The 22,727-nt window shown below is 43.4% G+C and overlaps 1 protein-coding gene across 4 annotated transcripts in view; it reads right to left on the reverse strand.

Annotated features, from left to right (window-relative positions):
- Nucleotides 1-22,727, reverse strand: part of EML6 (EMAP like 6) — a 263,755-nt gene that overhangs the window by 41,598 nt on the left and 199,430 nt on the right. For all 4 annotated transcript variants that reach the window (XM_032410977.1, XM_032410976.1, XM_032410978.1 and 1 more), the window contains exons 23-28: nucleotides 20,372-20,524; nucleotides 20,078-20,209; nucleotides 12,922-13,010; nucleotides 9,079-9,255; nucleotides 1,709-1,910; nucleotides 1,463-1,589 (exon numbers count right to left, since the gene is read on the reverse strand). In XM_032410977.1, the coding sequence (XP_032266868.1) occupies nucleotides 1,463-1,589; nucleotides 1,709-1,910; nucleotides 9,079-9,255; nucleotides 12,922-13,010; nucleotides 20,078-20,209; nucleotides 20,372-20,524 (880 nt within the window). The remainder of the gene's footprint in view (nucleotides 1-1,462; nucleotides 1,590-1,708; nucleotides 1,911-9,078; nucleotides 9,256-12,921; nucleotides 13,011-20,077; nucleotides 20,210-20,371; nucleotides 20,525-22,727) is intronic.

A 22,727-nucleotide genomic window follows, 5' to 3' on the forward strand; every position in this document is an offset into this window, starting at 1 on the left:
TTTCTTTCTTTATTCTAAGTAGTAGGCCCTTAAAAATTATTTTCTCTTCGTGGCCTCTAGAAAAACCATGTTGCAAGAAGATAAACCATAATTTATTTTATTTTATTTTTTTTTTAAGATTTTATTTATTTATTTGAGAGAGAGAGAATGAGAGAGACAGCACATGAGAGGGGGGAGGGCCAGAGGGAGAAGCAGACTCCCTGCCGAGCAGGGAGCCCGATGCGGGACTCGATCCCGGGACTCCAGGATCATGACCTGAGCCGAAGGCAGTCGCTTAACCAACTGAGCCACCCAGGCGCCCTAAACCATAATTTATAGACTACTGCAGAAAAATCTCTAATTTTTTTTAAGCAAAAGAGAACTCTGAATCTTCACAGTGACATCTAACAAAAATGTCAGGGATGAATTAGGGATTTTTGCAGCAGATTCCATCTGTTTATGTATAGCACCCCCACTGTTTATCAAGCTTATTTTAACATCTAGCAATGAACTGAAGCAGGAGGGAGAAATATTTTTTTATATTTACATTCCCACCTAATTTTAAGAAGTGATAGATCAAATTTTTGAAATAATTATTATTAGGCAGAAAGCCACACTGAATGCAAAAAAAAACCCAACTTGAATCTCATTAATTATAGTGGGACAAGGGTACTTGTGAACACCGAACCCCATGTCATTATAAAGAACCCACAGAGAATTCTTAAAACATTTTTGTGATCCATTAAATTCTCTTCAGATGTTAGAGTTTTAGTGAGTATTTATCCTTCCTAGTATGAATATGATAAATTAAGAAATTGTAGTAACTGGGAGCTTTTTTCTTAGAAGTGCCTAAGTATTTGGCTATTGCCCTTATCAATACTCATAACAGCACATCAGAAAGGCCTAAAATGACATCTGAAACTCTCTTTCTATATAAGGATCCCGAGGTGGCAAAAACAAATTGGTTAGGTCTGAACTCACCAAACCCACCTGAACAATCTTGGGCAGGTGAAGACACAATGAGAGAAGGTATGCCAAGTGATACAGTGTAATGCACAGACTCTGGTAAGAACAGAGGATTATTTTTCATGACCCACAAATATTCCTCCAGGACCTTAGAAGCCCTCCCACCCTCCTACCCCTCTAATCAGCATGTTTCCTGTTAGCCATCACATTCCAGACAGTGTGTGGCTATCCTGACATCCTTTCTGGGCAAGGGAAACCTGGTTCAACCAGATCTCACGTCTACTCAAGTCATATTCCACAACCAACTTCCGCAAAGTGTAACCCACCCTTTGCCACATATCAAGGGGCCATGGGCGATTTTCCCCAGTTTCAGTTTGTATGGAGGTTAAGACTCTGTGCATATACACAAAAGACTAGCTGAGGTAGCAACTCTGAGGGCAAAGAAAATGAACTCTTGTTGAAATCAGTTTCTTGTCATCAGATGTAGTAAATGCAAACAAACCTGGCGACACCATACCTTTCTTCCACCGAAACTTCTTTCAGCTGCTGGTGTGGTTTGGTGCCTTCCATCTCCCTGATGCTCACTGCATAGATCTTGGTGGTGTAATCAATGGCCTTCTCTCTAGCAACGTCACTGTCATAGCCTCAAACAATGGAAAGGAACAGGGGCCTGGAGTTGGTTGGCAGTGGGAAGGGAGAATGTGGGGGAGGGGAGGAATGTGTGGGAAGGGCAGCCGGCTTGCAGCAGGTGGGGCTCACTCACCTCCGTCCTCTTCCGCGTCTGTGTCCGACTCCTCGCTGTCCACCAGTTTGCTCTCTTGGGTCCCCACAAACTCCCTCGTCCAGATCATCAAGGCGGTGTCAGCACCGCCAACCGTGAGCAGCACAGAGTCGCTGTGCAGCCACCTCACATTGGTGACGTGTGCGCTGTGCCCCACATACTTCTTGAATCTTGCATGCTGGCCCTGTAAAGCCAGAAACCCGTGAGCACCCCATCCAGAGTCTCATTACTCCTGTCTCCAGACTACTTCCTCCATGTTCTTTTCCAGAGTGGCTTCTAGTGGATACAAATTAAGCAGTCGATCTAAGCAGCAACTTCCCTCTGTTTCTTTAGAGTGTAAGCTCCATGAGGGCAGGAACTCAGTCTCTTTTTTTCCTAAAACATTACCTGGCTCATCATGGGTCCTCAGTATGTAGTTTGTGAGGGAAGGAACGAAATGTTAGACTACAGACCCTACTTGTGGGAGCCTAATGAAGTGTACAAAGCTTATTTGTTTCTCTCAAATATTAAATGTACATTCTCCAGGGGTCTCTAGTGTAAACTCCTGATGGTTAGTCTGGCTGACATTTGAGTTCAGAAGTGTCTTCACAGTCATCCTCCATAGTGGCTTTTGTACCACAGCCCAGGCTAGGACAGAAGAGCAAGGGACCGCTTATAATCCTGGGGCCTAAAGTAAGATTTAAAATGAACACAGCAGTTTCTGCCACGGATACTGTAAACGGTTTTCACTGGCAACACTCAAATAATTGGTTTTAAAACAAAGTAAGCTCCTTTTCAACAAGCATAACCAAATAAAAGAGCCCAACTTATGAGTGATTACGGAAAGCTCTTCAGAGTTGCACACCCAGGCCACACAACGTTCATCCCAAGTGGGGAAGGATGAGGGTGGAATATGAGTCGGCTGCTCACACTGGGCAGTCCTGACATGTGGTGGAAGTCGAAGCTGCCACCAGAAACCAGCTTCCATTTTTGGCTCATGAGCCATGGCCTGGCAAAAACAGCTCCAGTGAGAGCCATTTAAAGAGGGAGAGTTTTTCCATCCTCTCAGCAACAAGCAGAGAATACCCTGACCGATGTGGGAAGCTGCATGCTTTTTCTGAGGTTGTGAGAGGGCCATCGGTGTCCCCGATGGAAACTGGTCTCAGTAACAGAAGAAGCTTCCAGAGGGTTTTAGGACTGGCATGCTAAGGAACCTGAAACCAGCACAGACACATGGCAGGAGACAGGTGCAGCAGAGTGTATGACTCTGAAATACTCTTAGTCAAGATCTCTCTGTATCGGGCAGACCCCTCCCTGACAGCGGAGTGGAAATGCCCACTCCTCAACAGAATACTGAGTGTAGAAAGATTAGGGAAGCAGACAGGCAGGCCATATTTCCAGGAAGCCTTCCAGAGCCACTAGTTGCTAGAAAATAGGCACATTTTCTAGCATTGAAAATAAGGATTTCCAAGGGAAACCACTATTCACATCGTTCTATGTGAGATCATGGGAGCAAAGAGGCCAGCTAGAGTGGCTGCAGCCCTGTGTCCTGCTGGTCTCCCAGTTGGAAGCAGGAACCTGCCCACTGTATCTACTACACATACAAGCTTATTTCTTGAGGTGGACAAAGAAAAAGAGCCTGAGGAATGCTGCTCCATACCCCTCCTTATATAATGGGATATACGGTTGCTAGACAGGATGAAAGAAGAAATCCAAAAAGAAAGGTTCAGGAGAAAAAATATTCTAAGGTGATCATAATCAGGTTGCAGAGGGGAAGAAAGTGACAGAGGAGAAAGAGGAAAAAGTTCTGAGCCACTAAAGCAATTTAACAAAGCTGAGATTCTTGCAGCAGAGGGGGATTAAAGATTCTTAGAATATGAAACAAGATCACTGCTCCATGGAACAATAAAGGGAATTCGCAGTTACTAGACATTTCCAGGAAACTAGCTGCTCCCCCAGGAGGAACAGCCCAGCAGGGATGTTTGGTGCTCCCTGAGGGCTTATGAAAGGAGCCTCCTGAAGACCTGGCAGAGCTGGTCCGATGAGCTGTCCTTCTGGGTCACCACGTCAAACCACGCATTTGTGTATCACTCATCAGGACTCACTACCACAACTTGCCTCTTTCCCTGAGTCATGACAGAACAGAGAATCTGGAATATGTCCCCACAGGACTGGGTGTTAACTGCTGTTCGGTGAGAAATTCCTGAGAGTTTGATGAAAGCGATGTACCCTCTCCCCAGATTCACAACATTTCACATAGAGTTTCTCTGCCTGTAACACTTAATGGACAAAGTTCCTCTCAGAAGAACAATTCTCTAGAGCCTTTGGTTTTCTGAGAAGGAGACTTGAGAACGTAAGGGTGGGTTTTAGAAATATAAATGACATGGTGTATTTTAGCCTCGCTGGTAGAGTGGAAGGGAATGGAGGCTAAGGGAACAGTTGGCCAGCTATATAGATGGCATCCAAGGAGAGAGCTGGGGTTTCTGCTACACGATTTAAGGTACTAGAAGAATGGATGGACTCTGGGAAAGAAGAGTTTATTCCAGGGAGGCTAGAAATAAGGGGACTAATACCTCATCAAGAAGATTTTAAACTGTAAAACTGAATATATAAGAGCACGTATTAGTCATTGAAAGAAAACTGCCTGGGAGATAGGCCAAGTCACTCCTAGGAAAGGAGAACAAGAAAAAGAGTCAAGAAGAAGACCTGACATTAGAGTCTAACAAATGGAACTTGGACTTGGGGCAAAGAGATTGCTGTGTGGTGATGGGATCTCATTAAGACCCGATGACATGGAACTCAATGCTAGAATACTGCAGTTGGGATGGTGTCTTAATGGGGTAGGGCTGTTCTAACAAGATACCACCTCCGGGGGAGGGGGCTTAAACAAAAGAAATTCATCTCTCACAGTTATGCGAAGAGGCTGGAAAGTTTAAGATCAAGGTGTCAGCCGATATGGTTCCTGGTGAGAGCTCCCTTCCTGGCTTGGACACACCACCTATGAGAACACAGCAAGTGTGCTTATGGCCTTTCCTCAGTGTGTGTGTGCATGGAGAGAGAGAGTGAGCTCTTTGGTGTCTCTTCTTACAAGAACACTAATCCTACTGGATCAGAACCCCAGCCTTATGCTCTCATTTAACCTTAATTATTTCTGCAAATTCCCTCTCTGTATATACAGTCACATTGGAAGGTAGGGCTGCAATATATGAATTTTGGTGGGGAAGCAAACATTCAGTCCTTAACAGATGGAGAACTTTGTCCCACAGACTCAGAGCACTGGAGGAGTATGACTATACAGCTAGAAATATTCATCAGCTTGGGTCAACATATTTAGGAGCGAAAGTGTGCCAGAAAAATCAGATTAAGACAAAGAAGAGGAAGAGAAGTGATACTATCAAAGTAGTTTACACTGACCAGGGGTTTTCAAATGCTTTTAAATTATGAAACTGTTTCTTCAATCAGATCTTACATAGCAGACCTCAAGAGTAAAAAGAAACAATCCAACTTAACATCGTGGATAAAAGATTTGTACAAACACTTCACAAATGGTCAATAAGGAAACAAAGAAGTGCTTAGTATCATTAGTCATCAGGGAAACATAAATTACAAACACAGTGAGATCACATTATCTGCTCCCGGGATAGCTAAATTTTACAAGTTGGACAACACTGAATGTTGGCAACTGGAACTCTCTTACCTTCTCTATGAGAATGTAAAATGATACAATCACTTTGGAAAAGGTCTGGCAGTTTCTTAAAAAGTTAAACATGCACTTCCCCCTATGACCCAGAAATTCCACTCCTATGTATTTACATAAGAGGGAGAAATCACGTCCATAAAGATTCATCCAAAAAATGTTGATAGCAGCTTTATTTCAACCAAACACTTGAAAAGCATGTGCCCATTGATAGCTGTGTGGATAAACAAACTCTATTCTATCCATACAATGGAATTCCATTCAGTTATAAAAAGGAACAGACTATTACTACACAGAACAGCAAGGAGGAATCTCAGAAACATTATCTGAATGAAAGAAGCCAGATACAAAACAGTACCTACTTGATCATTCCATTTATTTTTTTTTTTTTAAGATTTTATTTATTTATTTGACAGAGACAGAGATAGCGAGAACAGGAACACAAGCAGGGGGAGTGGGAGAGGGAGAAGCAGGCTTCCCGCCAAGCAGGGAGCCCAATGTGGAGCTCTTTCCCAGGACCCTGAGATCATGACCTGAGCCCAAGGCAGATGCTTAACGACTGAGCCACCCAGGAGCCCCTTGATCATTCCATTTATATGAAGTTCTGGAACAGGTAAAACTTATCTATGGTGAAAAACAATGGAATAGTCTTCTCATGTGAGAATAGAAGTGGTGGCGGAGGGGGTGGGGCTTGACTCAGAAGTTAGCATGAAGAAACTTCCAGGGGTGATGATAGTGATATCTTGATAGGTGTTTGGATCATGTAGGTGTATGTATTTGTCAATGTTCATCAAAAGGCCTTAAAGGGCACCTTAAGGGGTGCCTGGGTGGCTCAGTTGGTTAAGCGTCTGCCTTTGACTCAGGTCATGATCCCAGGGTCCTGGGATCGAGTCCCACATCGGGCTCCTTGCTCAGCGGGGAACCTGTTTCTCCCTCTGCCTGCAGATCCCCCTGCTTGTGTTCTCTCTGACAAATAAATAAATAGAATCTTTAAAAAAAATTTTTTGTGTATTTCAACTATATGTAAATTTTACTTAAAAAACACCATAAGCAAATATTGAACAATAGGTAATGATAGGCATGTTGAAACATTTAGGGGTAAGTACCCCGATATCTACAACTTACTTTGAATTATATACAGACTCTAGGTGATGGGGTTCCAGGGGTTCACTGTATCATTCTTTTGCCTTATCTATATGCTTGAACATTTTCATAACAAAATATTGGAAGAAAATCTTACACAGAAACTCAATGCATAAGATACAAAACAGAGAGCGACTCTGGCGAAAGCAGGGGTGGGGCCCCAGAGCCCCTTCAGTTGGCCCCTATCTTGTTGCTTGGGGTTGTCCTTGAGGAACCTCCTTGGAACTCTGGGAGTTGGAGGAACACAGCTTGAAATTTCTGCTATAGGCAGCCCATGTGGGCAGGATGGGGATGTGGATGATGAATTCCCAGGAACAACAATGAATCTAGCTCAGGAACATGATGCAGTGGTACCATGGGGATTTCAGCTATCTAAAGATCTGCCCCAACCTGTCTACTAAAACCAGGGTATCACTAACTTTTTACTTGTCCCGTGAGCAAACTCATTTCAAAAAATGTAGAAGTAGGAAGGAAAAGTGCTACAAAGTACTGAACTCTGATCAAATAGGAAGGAGGGGACTGGTAGGTGGTGGTGAAGTCATGAATCATTGGGGGAAGGCTACCAGGTGGCTTTGGAATTTGGGATGGACGATGAAGGGAACATTGGACATACATCAGAAGTGTATCTTACAAAAAAACTACAAAAATAATAATCTGACAGTATTTAACAAATGTAAGAGGAAGGCATCTAAAGAAACCCACGTTGCTGCCAAGGGAACAGGTGTGATTAAGTGTACACATGACAGAGGAGTAGATAACTGGGGATGAATACAAAAGTCTTGCACAGACAACTTTAATATACTTTCAGGAATGCTGAAGTCAAAACCCAAGACAAGTGAAAAGGAATATAAAGATATATTTAGGGCTAGAAAAAAAACAGACCAAAGTTAGGAACACTTCTTAGATGAGATGATTTAATAGCAACAGAAAGCAGATGTACTTATCTCCTCTATAAAGGGAATGCTCTTCAAACTGGAAAGGGCAAAAGAGAGCTGTGTGCTTGAGTACAGGTCCTTCCAATGTGACCACAGAAGTCAGGTCAGTAACAGCTGGGAAGTTTAGAAACCAGGAGAGGTGGCATCAAACATAAAAAGGTTCCTGTATTCAAAAGGGAAAACAGGTAGACTCTGGCAAATATTGATTCATGAGTTGATGTAATCCCTGGAAAATTCTAAGGTGAATTATTACACAAAAGGTCAATAAACACTTGGAAAAGGAAGTAATGATTACTAAGCAGCGACAGGGGTTCACTGTGAACTGCATCTTTTACTGACTGGTTTATTAGAAGGAGAGATTAAGGATACCAGAGACATAGGCCATGTGGCTTGTAGCAAGATATTTTCCAAGTCATTAATGATGTGTCATTGGACTAGAGATAGAAATGTGAGCTCGGTGATAGCATAGTCAGGTAAATGTAAACGTCTATGATTGACTGAGGAACTCGAACTCAATGTGTACACTAATAAACAGCGTATCAAAATGAATGGGGCTCCTGCCGCTTGGTTGTTCTAGTCTTTTTTTTTTTTTTCTCCCCATGATTGAAAACTTCCACTTGTGAAATGAGAAGATAATGTGAGGCTGGAAAGGAAAGTAAGTATTTTGAAAAGGTATTTAAAAGATGTTGACAGGTTAGAACAACAAGGTGTAGTAAGATAAATCTCATTTGGGTACAAATATAAAGTTCTGTACTCAAATTTTAGAAAATCAATTGTGTACATATGAGGGATAACCTAAACATTTTTTTTTTTTTTAGAATGAAATCTATGATTCAGTTGCATAGTGTGTCGGCCCACAGAGTTGGTGCCATTTTAGTTTGATTTAATCCAAATACAAAATCCAAAGAAGAAGGTAAGAGTCCCACTGAGCCTGAGCTGGTCAACATCTGAAGTGGTGAATTCCATTTCAGCTGAAAGAGTCTGGAATGGAACTGATAACACGGAGTGTGCTCAGAGGCAGGGCAGCTGGAAACCACGTCCTGTGGGAAATGGCTGAAGAACCGGACACATTTAGGCAGGAGAAAATGAGATTTCAGGGAGTCAAATACTATCTTCCTCCACACGAAGACCGTTAGAGGACCGCAGTTATTTGGTGATGGTTCAGAAGGCAGAACTTTGGCTAAAGAGAAGAAATTTCCGCTCTGTATAGAGCAGAACATTTTGACAACTGAACTATTTAATAATGAATTGGGCTGCTTTGTGAGGTAGTAAATCCCTCCTCTCTGGAAGTATGCTAGTACATGTTGGAAGGACACTGGTCCAAGACATTGTAAAGAAATTCCTCCTTTGCAGTTGGTGAGATGTTGGATTTAATGGCCACTGAAGGCCTTTCAAGGAAGAATTCGATACCATGAGAATCAGACTTCTATAGTAAATAAGTCATGAGGTGTTTAGATAGCATTCATAACAAGAGGGCTGCTGATGACATTACTGACTTCTTATGCCTTCAATATTTAAAAATCCACTTAGATACAATACATAGATTTTAAGTTATTAATGAGACTGAGCAAGTATATATAATAAACATGCAGTATTACCTTGACGGGATAGGAGAAAAGCTTAACAAAGCCAAAATCATCTCCAGTTGCTAGGAGGGAACAGTCTTTGGTAAGACTGGCCGCATTGACCTCAGTCACGTCGCTATGCGCAGGCCAGATGCCCTCGCAGGTGGGCCCCAGGACGCATGTCCATGTGTCCCACTCGATTTTCTCGATCTTAAAAAGAAGGAAAGAAAGTTAACATACTTTTGCACAACCTAGAGATCTTTTTTAACGGAAGCACAGTCACAGTTGGTGTGCAACGTTACATTAGTTCCCAGTGTACAGCACGGTGACTGGACAAGTCTATGCGTCCATTGAGTTCTGCTCAGCATGAGTGTAGCTCCCATCTGTTACCATCCAGCCCTATTACAATACCACTGACTGCCTTCCTTATGCCGTATCATCTGTTTTTCTTTTAAAAGAAACGATACGAAGCGGAGTCGTTCTAACTGACGACTTCGCCAACATCAGGCATTTGTGTTGTGATCTGAGGGGCGGAAGTTCTAAGCTGCATTTTCTGAGTGGCATCTGCATTATCTTAATAAACACTACAGTCAGATAGCCATATATTTTTCTACAGATAGAATCAACATTTCAGAATTGTGGAAACCAGAGAGTAAGAAAGTTTTTTAGTTCTTTCCTAGATATTTACCATCATTGAATCCATAAGCTGGATCAGGGTTTCTCAGTCTCAGCACTATTAACATTTTAGGCCGGATGATTCTCTGTTGTCAGGGGCTGTCCTGTGCACGGTAGTATTTTAGCAGCATCCCTGTCTTCTACCCCCTGGATGCCAGTAGTCCCCCTCCCCAAGTTGTCCTCAGACATCGGCAAATGTCCCTGGGGGAGGGGGCAAAATTGCTGCCAAGTGAGAACCACTGAGCTACATTGATCACTCAGGCTGATCAGTTAACAAACTATTTTAAAAAGTCACAGATACAACTTTTGTTTTGAAGGGCTGCTTTCTAGAAGGAATGAGTACTAAGATTCTGCAGCTAGCACAGAGACTATCTTAAAAATCTGAAGGACTATTCATATTGCATTGCCATGAATGTGTATTTTATCCTTTAAAACTATTTTGTCTGAAATTCATGGACAGAAGACTTAAAATTCGTATAGGTCCAATCCTGATATAATCTAGGCTTTCCTTTTTAAAATAAACAACAGTAACCACACTGTGTATTAGACTTTCCTGGGGGATTTGATCTGCTATTATCCCTTAGCATTACAGAGAAATGGCAAGATAAAGATGCAGCTAGGGTTTTAGTCACAACGTGGGGAGGTGTTGAATGTGTTTTAGTTACTTAAATTTCTCCTCATTTCTCGTTCTGTGTCCCTTCTGGACCCATGCAGAACTGGAACCAAAAAGCTGCGCTGGCCCTAGTGATTCGGGGTGCCTCGGGCAGGACCGCGGACTGAGGTGACTTGAGGTGGCTTAAACTGGCCTTTGCAGGAAGAGAAGGGAACCATTCCTGCTGGTTCTACAAGCAGGCTTTCTGGCCACTGACTCCCTCCCAGGTTCTAGATTCCATTTCTGAGACCCTCCCGTCCATCCCCAGGGCCAGCACCCTTTGTGCCACTTTCCCTGACCTCGGTATCTAGGGCTCACCCTGTGGTCGCCCCAGCAGCTCACCCTTGGCCAGATCTGGGCACTGTGGTCCCCAAGCAAATATCTCATTTGTTGGAAGCTATGGAAAATGCATTTAAAATGGAACATTAAGAATGACCCCCTGTAACTCGCAAAACCCCAAGGGGGTAAACTTGTTAAAAAATCCTGGAACTTAGATGGAAGAAGGGTCCTCAAAGGGTCTTTTCCACAGCACCTCCCCTCGGGCAGATGTGTCATTACCATCATGATTTTCCAGGGGAAGGAACTGAAGCCCAGAGAGGCGAGCCACGTCTGGCACAGCCGGCTTAGGAGCAGAGGGGAAGCGAGCTCGGGAGAGCTGGCCTCCTAGTTTAGTGCGGCTTTAACTGCACCGGGCTGCAGCAGGAGGATTTAAATAGATATTTTAATATTTGCCATACTTCACAATTTGCTCAGCAAGCTTTGCATTAGTTTCACCGTGGCTGGTTTTTTTTTTTTTTTTTTTTAAATCTTTTGTGGAAAGAGGATTTCCCAAATCCTTCATATGCAGCTGAAGGGCCTGACAATGCTGGTAAAGGAAATGCTGAGCTGCCTCTCTGGTGCCCTGAGGTGGCAAGCCCAGGGAGGCCCAGGCGTGGAAACATCAGCTGGATGGCCTCCCCAGACAGCGGCACCAGACAGCAGCCTCTGGGATACCAACCGTGTACCGCAGAGTGACAAGTGAGCTCTTCACAGCCCGAGCCTGGCATTGCAAGAAGCCTCGTAACACGAACTTCCCTCTTGTGCCTACTCTTCTTATACATAGTAAGTGCTCATCGGGCCCAAGCTGGCATCACTCCCCCTCCACCACTTGGTTAGACTGGATTCTATTTCAGTATACCTATTTTGGGGCACCAGAACATGAAGGGAAAATACAGATGCAGTGGTGTAAAATGATGCTTAACTACACAGGAGAAATCCAAGAGGCCCCGTGGTCTAGCTGCCGAGTCACACATGGACCCCTCAAGACTGGGACCACAGCTCCACAGTTCTTACTCTCCTGGAGCTTTCATCTCCCTCTCTGTAAAAGGAGACTGACAACCATCACACAAGGCACTTCTGCAGACAAAAATACAGGCACATGAAGGGCCCGGCACGTTCACCAAGTATCCAGTGAACAAATGACATAAGTTAAAATATCTCTTACTCAAGGCTACAGAAATTTCTTTTAAAAAGTTAAAACAGCAACTGATCAGAGAGAAATAAATTGGGATCTGGGAGTGAGAGCAATTGATCAGTAAATAATTTCCATGAATATGATGTCATCATCTAGAACAACTTCTGTTTCTTACGTAATGCCTTTGTACTTCTTTTAGAAACCACGAAAACATCATGAATGGGCCCATGTCCCAGGGTCCCTGGGGGCACTTTGCAACCATGGGAGAGTTTCTATTACCGGCAAACTGCAGTCAGAGAGAGGCAGATGCCTGTCCCTCAGCTGTGTATCCTCTGACCCCTTTCCCTCTAAAGAAGCAAGATTTCCTTTTCTTTCTTCAAAGGTTACATAGCAAATAAATTGCCTCCTGGGGCTAAGCGGAGGTCCTTAGTGCTCTATCAGGCAATTACCTTCTGGCCATCCGCGTTAGCACAGACCCTGAGAGAGCCACTTGCCCACAAGAGCAGCCGAGCCTTTAGGATGGCATTAGGTCATGGATTCAAAAATTGTATATAGGCTTTGATTTCAACAATTAAAAAATGACGTTAAGTGGCCAAGGACATTAGGAAAACAGGGAGAAGGGAAACAGTTTGATACAAATGGATGGTCAGGTTGTAGATAGGTTTTGTTTTGAAAAGTAATTTCTCTCACTGTTGTTGCAGAAGGTATTACTATAATAAATAGTAAAGAGTGAGAAAGCATGTTTCAGCAATTTATGTTCACAGAAAGCTGTGCGCAAAAGGACAGGGTGTGTCCAATGGAAGAAGTGCTATGTGGCATCCAAGCTGTTAGCTTAGTCGGTGTCTTCCAGCAGAGGGAAATGGAGCTGAAGGCCGACTGCACGAATGCATGATGCCACATCAGCAGCCCCGGGAATCCATAGGTCCTCAGAACGTAGGGAACCCGATTAAGCAGTCAGATTTAAGACGCGAGCAAGCTTAAAGGTACACTGAATATAACCCATACTGGTGGATAATAAGTGACAGGTTTTTATTTAAAATGCACATATTACATCTTCACAAAACACTTTTTAAAAAGCTCTGTGTAGGACTATTACCTCTGAAGGTCTTATTATATGCCGTTTGCCTCTTGGAGCTTCAAAAAAGAGTTGTTCTTTGGCACCCGAATTAACCTGCAGTAATTTTCCTGGTATGAGAGAATGAAGCAGAAAGACAATTCACATCTGCATTTATCTTTCTATTGTAAAGAGATAAGCATGGTTGCAACTATTCTGATTCATTTGAATCATTCTCATAAATTGAGCAAATAAATGGTAAATTCTCCAGAAGTGCATGTAAAGGCGATTGCATGGCATGGTGCAGGCCCCGAAGCCACCAGGAGGTTGTTAATGTGGACCTCATCCCTTTTAATGTGGCCTTGCACATCCCTCCTAGCATCAAGCCTGTTGTGTTTTACTCTGTTGCAAAGGAAGTACATATTTTTCAAAAGCTTGACAAAAACCGGGATTTTTTGCTCATTTGCCTGGTTGCACAAGCGTGCAGTAAAAGGAAACGGCTTTGGCAAGAACTATGGCATCAGAAGTGAGAACCTTGTGGGAAGCATCCACATCTATCCAGGCCTAAATTCTAAATTTGTCCTTTGAAGTTTAGAAACTGGAAGATAAGGATGTGTAGAACAACCTATAAATGCCCCCCACCCCATCTTACTTGAAAATTTGTAAAGAAATCCAAGATTTTCCCAAAACAAAGTGTTGAACAAAAATGGTCTTTTGGTCTGATGTAAAATTAAAATCTTGGATTCATTTTGATTAATGTTGAAGAAGATTAGATACCCTGATCCTCCTCCTAACACCTCACTAATTCTTTATGCCTTGAAATTTAAATGACTGAAAAGATACAGACTCTTATTTTTTCAGCATTCTTAAATCACAGGACATTTCAAACACACATAGAAGTAAGAAGAGTATGAAGAACCCCTATGTGCCCAGTCAATGTTCAGCTCTAACAGTTATTAGCACATGGCCCAACCCCATTCCATGAGCCTCCACTCAGGCCCTCACCAGATTATTCCGAAGCAAACCTCAGATGGCCTAATATTTCATCTGTAAATAATTCTGTGCATATTTACATCATACTATTTCTTCCCCCGCTTTTCCCCCACAACTCTGTACATCTAGTGGTCTTGAAATGTCCTTCCTGCAAAAGTAATATCAAAAAAGAACTTTATGTCTTCTATCATGCTCTTGAATGCTCAGGTGGGTACCACCTGGGTCTGCAGGCTGGTTTCGCTAACCTTCTGAAGATGCAGGTCTATTTCTCAGTGATTAATTAAAAATAAGTCTCTCTAATTTTGTAACCGAAAACCTTAACTGTTTCTAATTTGCTGGGTTATAATATGGTGATGAGGGGCCTTGGCTGTGAGGAGCAAGTGAATCTGAAAACATTTCCTTAGAAAGGGGCACATTTCCCTGAATTTATGGCTGAACATACACAAACAAGAAAAAAAAAGGCAGTTAAATTAGTTTTGGCTATTTAGTATCATAAGAAAATGAATAATCAATATTTTTCCAATGACTAAATAGACCTACAAAGTATTTTTTAGGATTCTCAAGAGGAAGTGCAAATAACAAATGACCTGGAAAAGGGATTAAAGGATTCAATGAAAACAGCCTTTGATTCAGCAGCTAATTTTAGATGACTTCTGGCCATGAGATACTAAGAGAATTCAAAGAATTATAATTCCCAGATAATCCCAACAATTCACTTTACACAGTAGTTTCAGAGATAATATTTTACCTAAAGAACACCCTAAAATTATTAGCATAGTTAAGTGAAGCACTTTATGACTGCAAGATTATTAGAAAATCTAAACACAAGAGACAAGCACCGGAAGTGCTCTCCAGCACCATAATGCCAGTGGGGTACCAATCTAGTTCGTGCCCCTTCCCTGAGAACTGCCCCCCACCTCGGGCTGGACCCCTGTGGTCGTGTTTGTCCTCTGGAGGACAATGACCCAGGACGGGCCGGGCCAGAGATGGGAGTGGGCACTCAAATTCTCTTTCCTTGGAACTCAGAATCTAGGAGACCCAATCAGTGGGTGCCTAGCTGGGATAAGATGTGGACTTTGGAAGTGAGAGTGGCATTTTGGGGTGACTGAGTGGACCGAGTGCAAATGAATTAAGGAAAGCTGCCTGTGCAGAGAGAGGGGCCAAAAACAGACACTAGACCAAGGACAGCAGTGGACACTGAACTGAGCCTGCCTCGGAGCAGGAGAGGAGAGAAGAGGGGAGAAGTGCCTGCTTGGTTTTCTGGTTCGTTCCTAAAGACAGTTCCTCAGGAGACGTTGCTTCCTGCTCTTGGATTCTATGAGCTATCCTTGTATCTTCCCAATAAGCTCATTCTTCATTATCATTTTAAAAATTTTAAGCTGAGTGGGTTTGAGTTCCTTGCAACCAAGGATACGAAGGAATTTTAAAAAATTGCAACAATTCTTTGCTAGGAAAGTGGAATTATGGGTGTGATTCCTCCCCCTGCCCCCACCCTATTCTTTACCGAGGTTATTACTCTTTTTTTTTTTTTAAGCATAGAGAAAATATTTAGGTCACCACTCTTTTTTTCTGCTGCCTTCTTCTCTGTCATATAAGCACCGAAATATTCTGAGAACAGAAGCAAAGAGCAAAAAATCTGTATAATCCACGTATAATTGCCCCTTAGTAAGAGTAACCCTATTCTTTCAGAATCCCCAAATTTTTATTCACTAGAAATGTCTACTCACAAGGAGGAAGAGAACTAGAAAGTCCAGATGTCCTCATTACTAAGCAGGTATAGGAAACCACAATCCCCGCAGGTGTATAGAGCTATAGAATCCACAAAATGATTCACACCCATCATCCCAGTTGCTATATAATTCACAAGTTAGAACAGTTCCAAAATTCATACTAAATGTACCAAATATATCAGACCATTTGCAATGAAAATGGCAAAGAGCATTCTATTACGGCCCAAAGTGTTCACTGGTAAAAATCTTATAGTACTGATATTTCTAGAAACGAACTAATATCAGCTAGAAAATGTTCTTCCCTTATTTTCTCTCTCCCCACATTTTTTTCTCCTTTCTCAAGCATTCTGTACAGGAGCTTTCATTCAGGGGTAGCTGATATTCCTGCAACAGCCTGATGCGCTTTTTGGTTTCTTAGGACCCGTGGTTGCCATGGACACGAAAGGCTGCCGCGGCTGGTGACTGCACCATCCCCCACCCCTGACGAGCCAGCTGGCTCTGGCAAATGTATTCACTATTTTTGACAAGATCAAAGGAATGAAACAGATCCCTGCTCCTGAATTCTGCTCTCTACCCCTGCCAGACCCTCGAGGCCCTGCCGTGAAAAGCTAGGTTGGTCTTGAGACAGTATGGCACATTCCTGAGGTCAGACACTTTGGGAACTGGGATATCAGGAGCACAAGCATACCAATGCGACACATGTCTCATGGCCATCACAGTGGAGTTAAACCAGGGAAGATCCATGGGCATACTTGCTCTTACTCTCCGGATGGCATAATGCCCCCTGAAAATCAGAAGTATTCCATTCTCCTCTCTGTCCATAGAAAACATTTGGTCTGATGCTGTCACCTGACCCAAGGGGCCACTTAGGACAAGAGATGAGGAGGCTTTTCAAAGACTCAGCCTCCTTACTCCCAGGGCCTTTTCCATCACCCTGAGCTCCGATGGACCACAGAGGCTGGCTTAGGGCAGAATTATGGAAATAGTGAGGTGTGCCTCTCTCCCTGCAAAGTGATGGCTCCACACTGAGGGCCATCTATATAGGCCATCACCTGGACACCTGCATGATTGTGACCCACTGATCCTGGCCAAGATCTTGCTCTTTCCATCTAGGACTTACTCCTCTTTATATCCCTAGCATAGTTAAGTGATACACAAAGGGCCTACACATTTGCAGAATTAACTTTTTTTAAAATATTTTATTTGTTTATTTGAGAAAGAAAGAGAGAGCATGAGCAGGGGTAATGGCAGAGGGAGAGGGAGAAGCAGGCTCCCCGCTGAGCAGGGAGCCGCAATGCGGGGCTCGATCCCAGAACTTCGGGATCAGGACCGGAGTCAAAGGCAGACTGACTGAGACACCCAGGTGCCGTACATTTGCAGAATTAAAAAATAATACCAAAAATGCAAGTAAAAACCACAGTCAGATACCATTTCATACCTATGAGGATAGCGACTATAAAAAAGACCTCCCCAAACCTCAGAAATAACAAGTTTTGGTGAGGAAGTAGAGAAATTGGAATGCTGTGCTCTGCTGGTAAGAATGTAAAGTGGTGTAGTCACTATGGAAAATGGTATGGTGGTTCTTAAATAAATTAAAAATACAATCACCATATGATTCAGCAATTCCCCTTCTGGGTCTATACCCCCAAAGAATTAAAAGCAGGGTCTAGTACACCCATGCTCATAGCAGCATTATTCACAATAACTAAAAGGTGGAAGCAACCCAGGTGTCCACTGATGGATGACTAGATAAACAAAATGTGGTCTATACATACAGTGGAGTATTGTTCAGCTTTAAAAAGGAAGGAAATTCTGACCCACGCTACAATATGGATTAATCTTGACATTATGTTAGGTGAAATAAATCAGTTACAAAAAACAAATACTGGAGGCGCCTGGGTGGTTCAGCTGGTTAATTTCAGCTTGGGTAGTAATCTCAGGGTCTTGAAATCGAGCCCCACATCGGGCTCTGTGCTCAGCGGGGAATCTGCTGGAGATTCTCTCTCTCGCTTTCCTCCTGCCCCTCCCCTCGCTCATGTTCTCTCACTCTCTCTCTCTAAAATGAATGAATAAATCTTTTTTAAAAAAACCCAAATACTGTCTGATTCCACTTACATGAGTTACCTAGAGTAGTCAAATTCATGGAGACACAGAATAGTGGTTATCAGGGGCTGGGAGAAGGGGCGAAGGGGAGTTATTGATGGTTTACAAGACAGTTTGTGCAGATGGGCGGTGGTGAAGGGCACACAGCAATGTGGATGCAGCTAATGCCACTGAACTGTACGTTTAAAAATGGTTAAGATGGTAAATTTTATGTGTATCTACAATTAAAACTAATGTAAAAGAAATCTTCCCAACTGAAATTTATTCTTCCTATGTCCCATTTTCTCACGTAAATAATAACTGAGTGTAGCCCCCCCCATCAATGGTCACTGTAATGGTGGGATTTCACACGCTGCGCCACGTACCGTGTGGGTGTTGGATCCCCAACAAAACGATCCGTACTCTACTCTGTGTATGCATAAGGCTGGCCCTGAGTGTTCTAAACCCTGCTCCCATGATGGCATAAATAGGGACGTTAGCAAGAGGATATCCAGGGGGAAGTCACTCCTTTTTTTTTTTAAACAATAAAGCAGAGAACATGCATGGGGGTGGGGAGGCGCTGAGAAGCAACTGTCTCCCTCTACCCCCTCAGCCTCACTGGTCCCTAGAGGACTCTCAGGCCATCATTGTACTGCCTGGTCACCAAGGCCAGCCTAGGCCCTCGACACTGTGTCTGGCAGGGCTCTGATGTGAAAGTGAGAGGGACTTATGTGATCTCCCTCTGCCCTTGCTGGAACTTGCACCTTACAATCCACAGCATGTTTCCGTCCATCTAGTGCCCTGTATAAAACGCCTACAGGTTGTAAGGCTCAAATAAAGTCCAAATCCCAGGGCAGCAGGTATGGTTACAAATGAATACCTGCCTAGCAGAAGGATCCATCTGCCTATGGCCAGTACTTCAAGCAATACTTCAAATAAAGTATTCTGGCAACTCCGAAATCATCTCTTTCGGGTTGAGGCCCTCAGCCCCTCTCTCTCCTGGCTGATTTTAGTTGCTTTCCAACTCCAGGCTTACTCGTCCTCCCGAGGCAGCAGGGAATGCCCCATCTTAAGTTCCTTAGAGTTACCTGATACCTCCAGGATAAAGTTCAGCGCTCAGCTCCCTGGTGCATGATATAAATGTTCCTTTGCAGTCTGTCCTGGTCTGTCTCTCCACAGCCCCCTCCCTTCTTGCCCTCAGCCACTCAACATCACTATTTCTTAACCTCCCCCTGTTCTTCCCATCTCCTGTCTTGACATGCCATATTCCTTCTGAGTCTGGAATGCTCGTCCTAGACTTCACCATCTGGTGAACTTCTGTTCATCTTTCAAGATCCATCTCAAAGGACGTTGCTTCCATGAGGCTCCGTGGATTCCCCTGTGAGCTCTTTCCTCAAAGACACCCCTGGGCTTGGTGCTTTTCTATCACAATCAACTAAAACTTCTTTGGAAGCTGGGACCCCGCCCATTCCTAGATGCCTACCCCAAACTCTAACATCAGCCAAGTCTCTGGGATGAGACTTAAAAGTGACCCATCATGGAACACTACATCAAAAACTAATGATGTAATGTATGGTGATTAACGTATCATAATAAAAAAAAAAAAAGTAAAAAAAAAAAAAAAGTGACCCACACTGTAATAATGCTGCTCCACCCTGGGTCCTTAATGCTCACATGGCCCATTCAGAGGCCCTGCACGCCACTGCCCTGTGACTCACCGTTTCTCATTCCAATGCCTTACCGTTTGGGCGCCTGTACTTCAAGTACAAGTACGTCTCCCTCACTAACTTATACACTCTGGTGGAGAACTACAGGAACTGTGTCTTACTTCTGAATCATTCACATTTTCTGGCTTAAAACTTCGCACATGGTAGAAACTAGATTTGTTATGGGTGTGACTTAGAGGAGGTGGGGGGGCGGCTGGGAGTTTTGGAGAGTAGGGTGATATTAGGTGAGCTGAATAGAGCTCTCTACCTCTGCCGGCAGGTGACAATTGCTGGAGACTTCTTGGGCAGTTCTCCAGGAGGTGGAGCACTGATAGGAAAAGGGAAAGCGGGAAGGGAGAGACACAAGGTGATGACACAGCATGCCGAGCCCAAAGGTGAAGGAGTGGCTTGCTACGGTAACAGAAGGCATCGTGTACCTTTAACGGTCTTAAAACTCAAAGGCTTGAGTTAATAATAGTAACTGTAGTATTAGTAATAACACAGAAAAAATACTCAAAATGTTAATAGCAGGTGTCCCTGGGGTGTAAAGTCATTTATATTGGTTGTGGGTTCCCCACTCTGTTTTTCTCCAAAACTCAACTGTTCTTCTCTCTGGAAACAATACATGAATGGATATTGACTTTTTTAAAACAAAAATTTTATCTTAGAAGCCTCAACATACTTTACCTCTTGAGTCCCAGTCAATATGTGTAATATAACTAGAAGCACCTTTACAGATGCCAACGCGTTTGCTTGTAAGGACGTTGTAAATATCCACAAAGTTATCATGGGAGGCCACAGCAAGGTATTTTCCTGTATCTGTAAAGAAAATGTGCAGTTAACACCCAAACGTTTTATACAGGAATTTACTTCCAGGAGCTTATTTCAAAATGGGGAAAAGGTCAAGGAAGTATTTAAATAGTCTATTCTTATAAATTTTTGTCCTGACATATTCTAGAAAGTTTCTGCTGTAATCTTCACCTTTTGAAAATTTAATATCAGAGATCATTTCTTTTCTGTGATGGAAGGAGACCATGTCTTCAACAGTGTCAGCATTTACGACCAGGAAACTCCCATCATTCAAGCCAACTGCTAAGGCTTTCCCATCAGGGGAGAAGGCACAGCATCTTCCCCCTACAAAAGAATCCACGAAGAACAGTTATTGCCATGATTCTGTTATCAAACAAACTCAATGAAGAGATGGACATTTGCATACGTGCATTATGCATAGACATGTGACTGTGTCTTTAACATTACTTCTGAGAACTAAAACTTTGTAATTTAGAACGTATCTTCTCTTCAAACCCAAGGGCAATGATCAGAATGCTAAAACAACTAACAACAAAACCCCATGAAACAAAACCTTTTCTATTTCTTTAAGGTTTAAGGTTTATCCATTCATTTCTTACTACTTGAGTACATGGGATTTTCAAAAGACCCCAGGAGTGAATGAGGGAAAGGAGTGAAGGATTAATAAAACCAGTACCTTTGCTCCCAAGAAGAGAGATAATACTTAAGAATAGGAATTCTGGAATTCAGTTTCTAGAAACCATTTTTTTGGATATCATGCCTTACACATAAAACTTGCTTTAGAGACCTTGTTGATCTTAGAGTCACTCCAAGACTTTGATCCATGGGTCCTAAGTCATAATTCTAGAGGTGAAAGATTTTGTCCTGCCTCTTCTGTCATGGACAATACTCTTTCAAAAGGTGTCTCTAAACAGTACAAGCTGCCAGTGCCACGTGAGCAATGTTTTCTCCTGCTTTGCAGGGTCACAGAGAGATATTTCTGAATGAGTGTGGACTCTGTGTGTGGGGGTGTTTAATAGGAATACTGTTTAGTAATATCCCGCCCCCCCTTCTTATTGTCAAGACTTTGGTAAGCACGGCCCCAGGGATGGGACGGTCATACAGCTTTGTGCTAAGGCACTCCAAACTCAGCTTCCAACACTCCCCTCCGTCACGGTTCATGGTGTGCTGAAAGCTATGTCATACCAGTAACGGCAAACTGCCTTATCTAAATTCTATCTTCATTCATGCACTCAGGTAGCAACAAGTTATTTAGGTACTATGAGTCACACATGGTGCCAGGGCTCAGAGAACAAAAGACAAGCCTGCCCTTGAGAAGAGTCATCAAGATGAGGTTAACCATACACTTTATTATACAAACCAGGACACTTCTCAGAGTGAAAGGGAGAGCTAGTAATAATTACACCAGGAAAACTGCTATAAACTGGATTGAACGGTTATCCCATCTAAGATATGTTGATAATTGTTCTTTTGAACTAATTTTTAACCCAGTGAATAAAGTCCACTGTCTGATGTTGAAGTCACTCACAAGGAGGTCTTAGTGTATCATTTTCCCAGTATAAATTAGTGGTCAAATGATTCAGTCTTGCAGTGGTGAGAAGCATGGGCTTCAGAGTCAGACCTGGGTTTGAATCTTGGCTCCCCCACTTACTAAGGCCCACAAGTCCACTGTAAAGAAAGGCAAGATGGCAGAAAAAAACAGCTTTTGGCAGTAGCCGCAGGCATGTTCTCTGAAGCCACTCTGTCTGGGTGGGAGTTCAGTGCAATTTCAGGCAAACAACCGAAGTTCTCTGTGCTGCAGTCTCCTAATCTGTACGTGGTAATAATAATGGCCTTACTCCTTAGGTTCCCATGAAGACCAAATGCAAACTGCTAGGAGTCACCAACTCAACAGGATCAGCCACCATCACTGTTACTATTGTGTTGACATCTTTTTTCATTTTATTCCCTTGCAATATATTCTCCATGTCTCTCTACTTGTAAAACTACCCCATATAAATATTTTAGGGCAAGACCCCAATCTCATCCTTCCCCAAGAACTTCCACAAATGCTTTGAGCCTCAGCTCTCGGGTTTCCTCCTTGCTGAAGTTGTCCCTGGCAGCAGGCCTTCTCCTGAGCCTCCACACAAGCTTGTCTGTGTCAGACATCTTTCACCTGTCGCTCCACATCCGCTCTCCACCCCTCCCTGTGCCTTCTGCTGGCCTGCAAAGATCGCGTCAGTGGTCTCCCTGGCCCTCTGGCTTTGGGCTGCGCTTGGCCCAGGGGGAGCATGAAAAGGAGACTCGAGGGAGGGCGCAAAGGAGGAAGGGGGAACAGGGAGTTTGGGCTCTGTACCCCCTAGCTGCCTCCCCTGCAGGGTCACTGTGCACTGGTGGCAGCCCTGGGCTGAGGGTCCTGGCTCCTGTCCAGCCTGTCCTCTCACAAAGTTCTCACTTCTGGGTTCTAGCATTGCTCTCTCCTCTTGACCCTTCAGGCCCAGGGCTGATGAAGGTACCTGGCTGTTAGCAGCTGCATGGCGCTGCACTA

The sequence above is a fragment of the Phoca vitulina genome, unplaced genomic scaffold (assembly GCF_004348235.1).
Source record: "Phoca vitulina isolate PV1807 unplaced genomic scaffold, GSC_HSeal_1.0 scaffold12, whole genome shotgun sequence".
Lineage (NCBI taxonomy): Eukaryota > Metazoa > Chordata > Mammalia > Carnivora > Phocidae > Phoca > Phoca vitulina.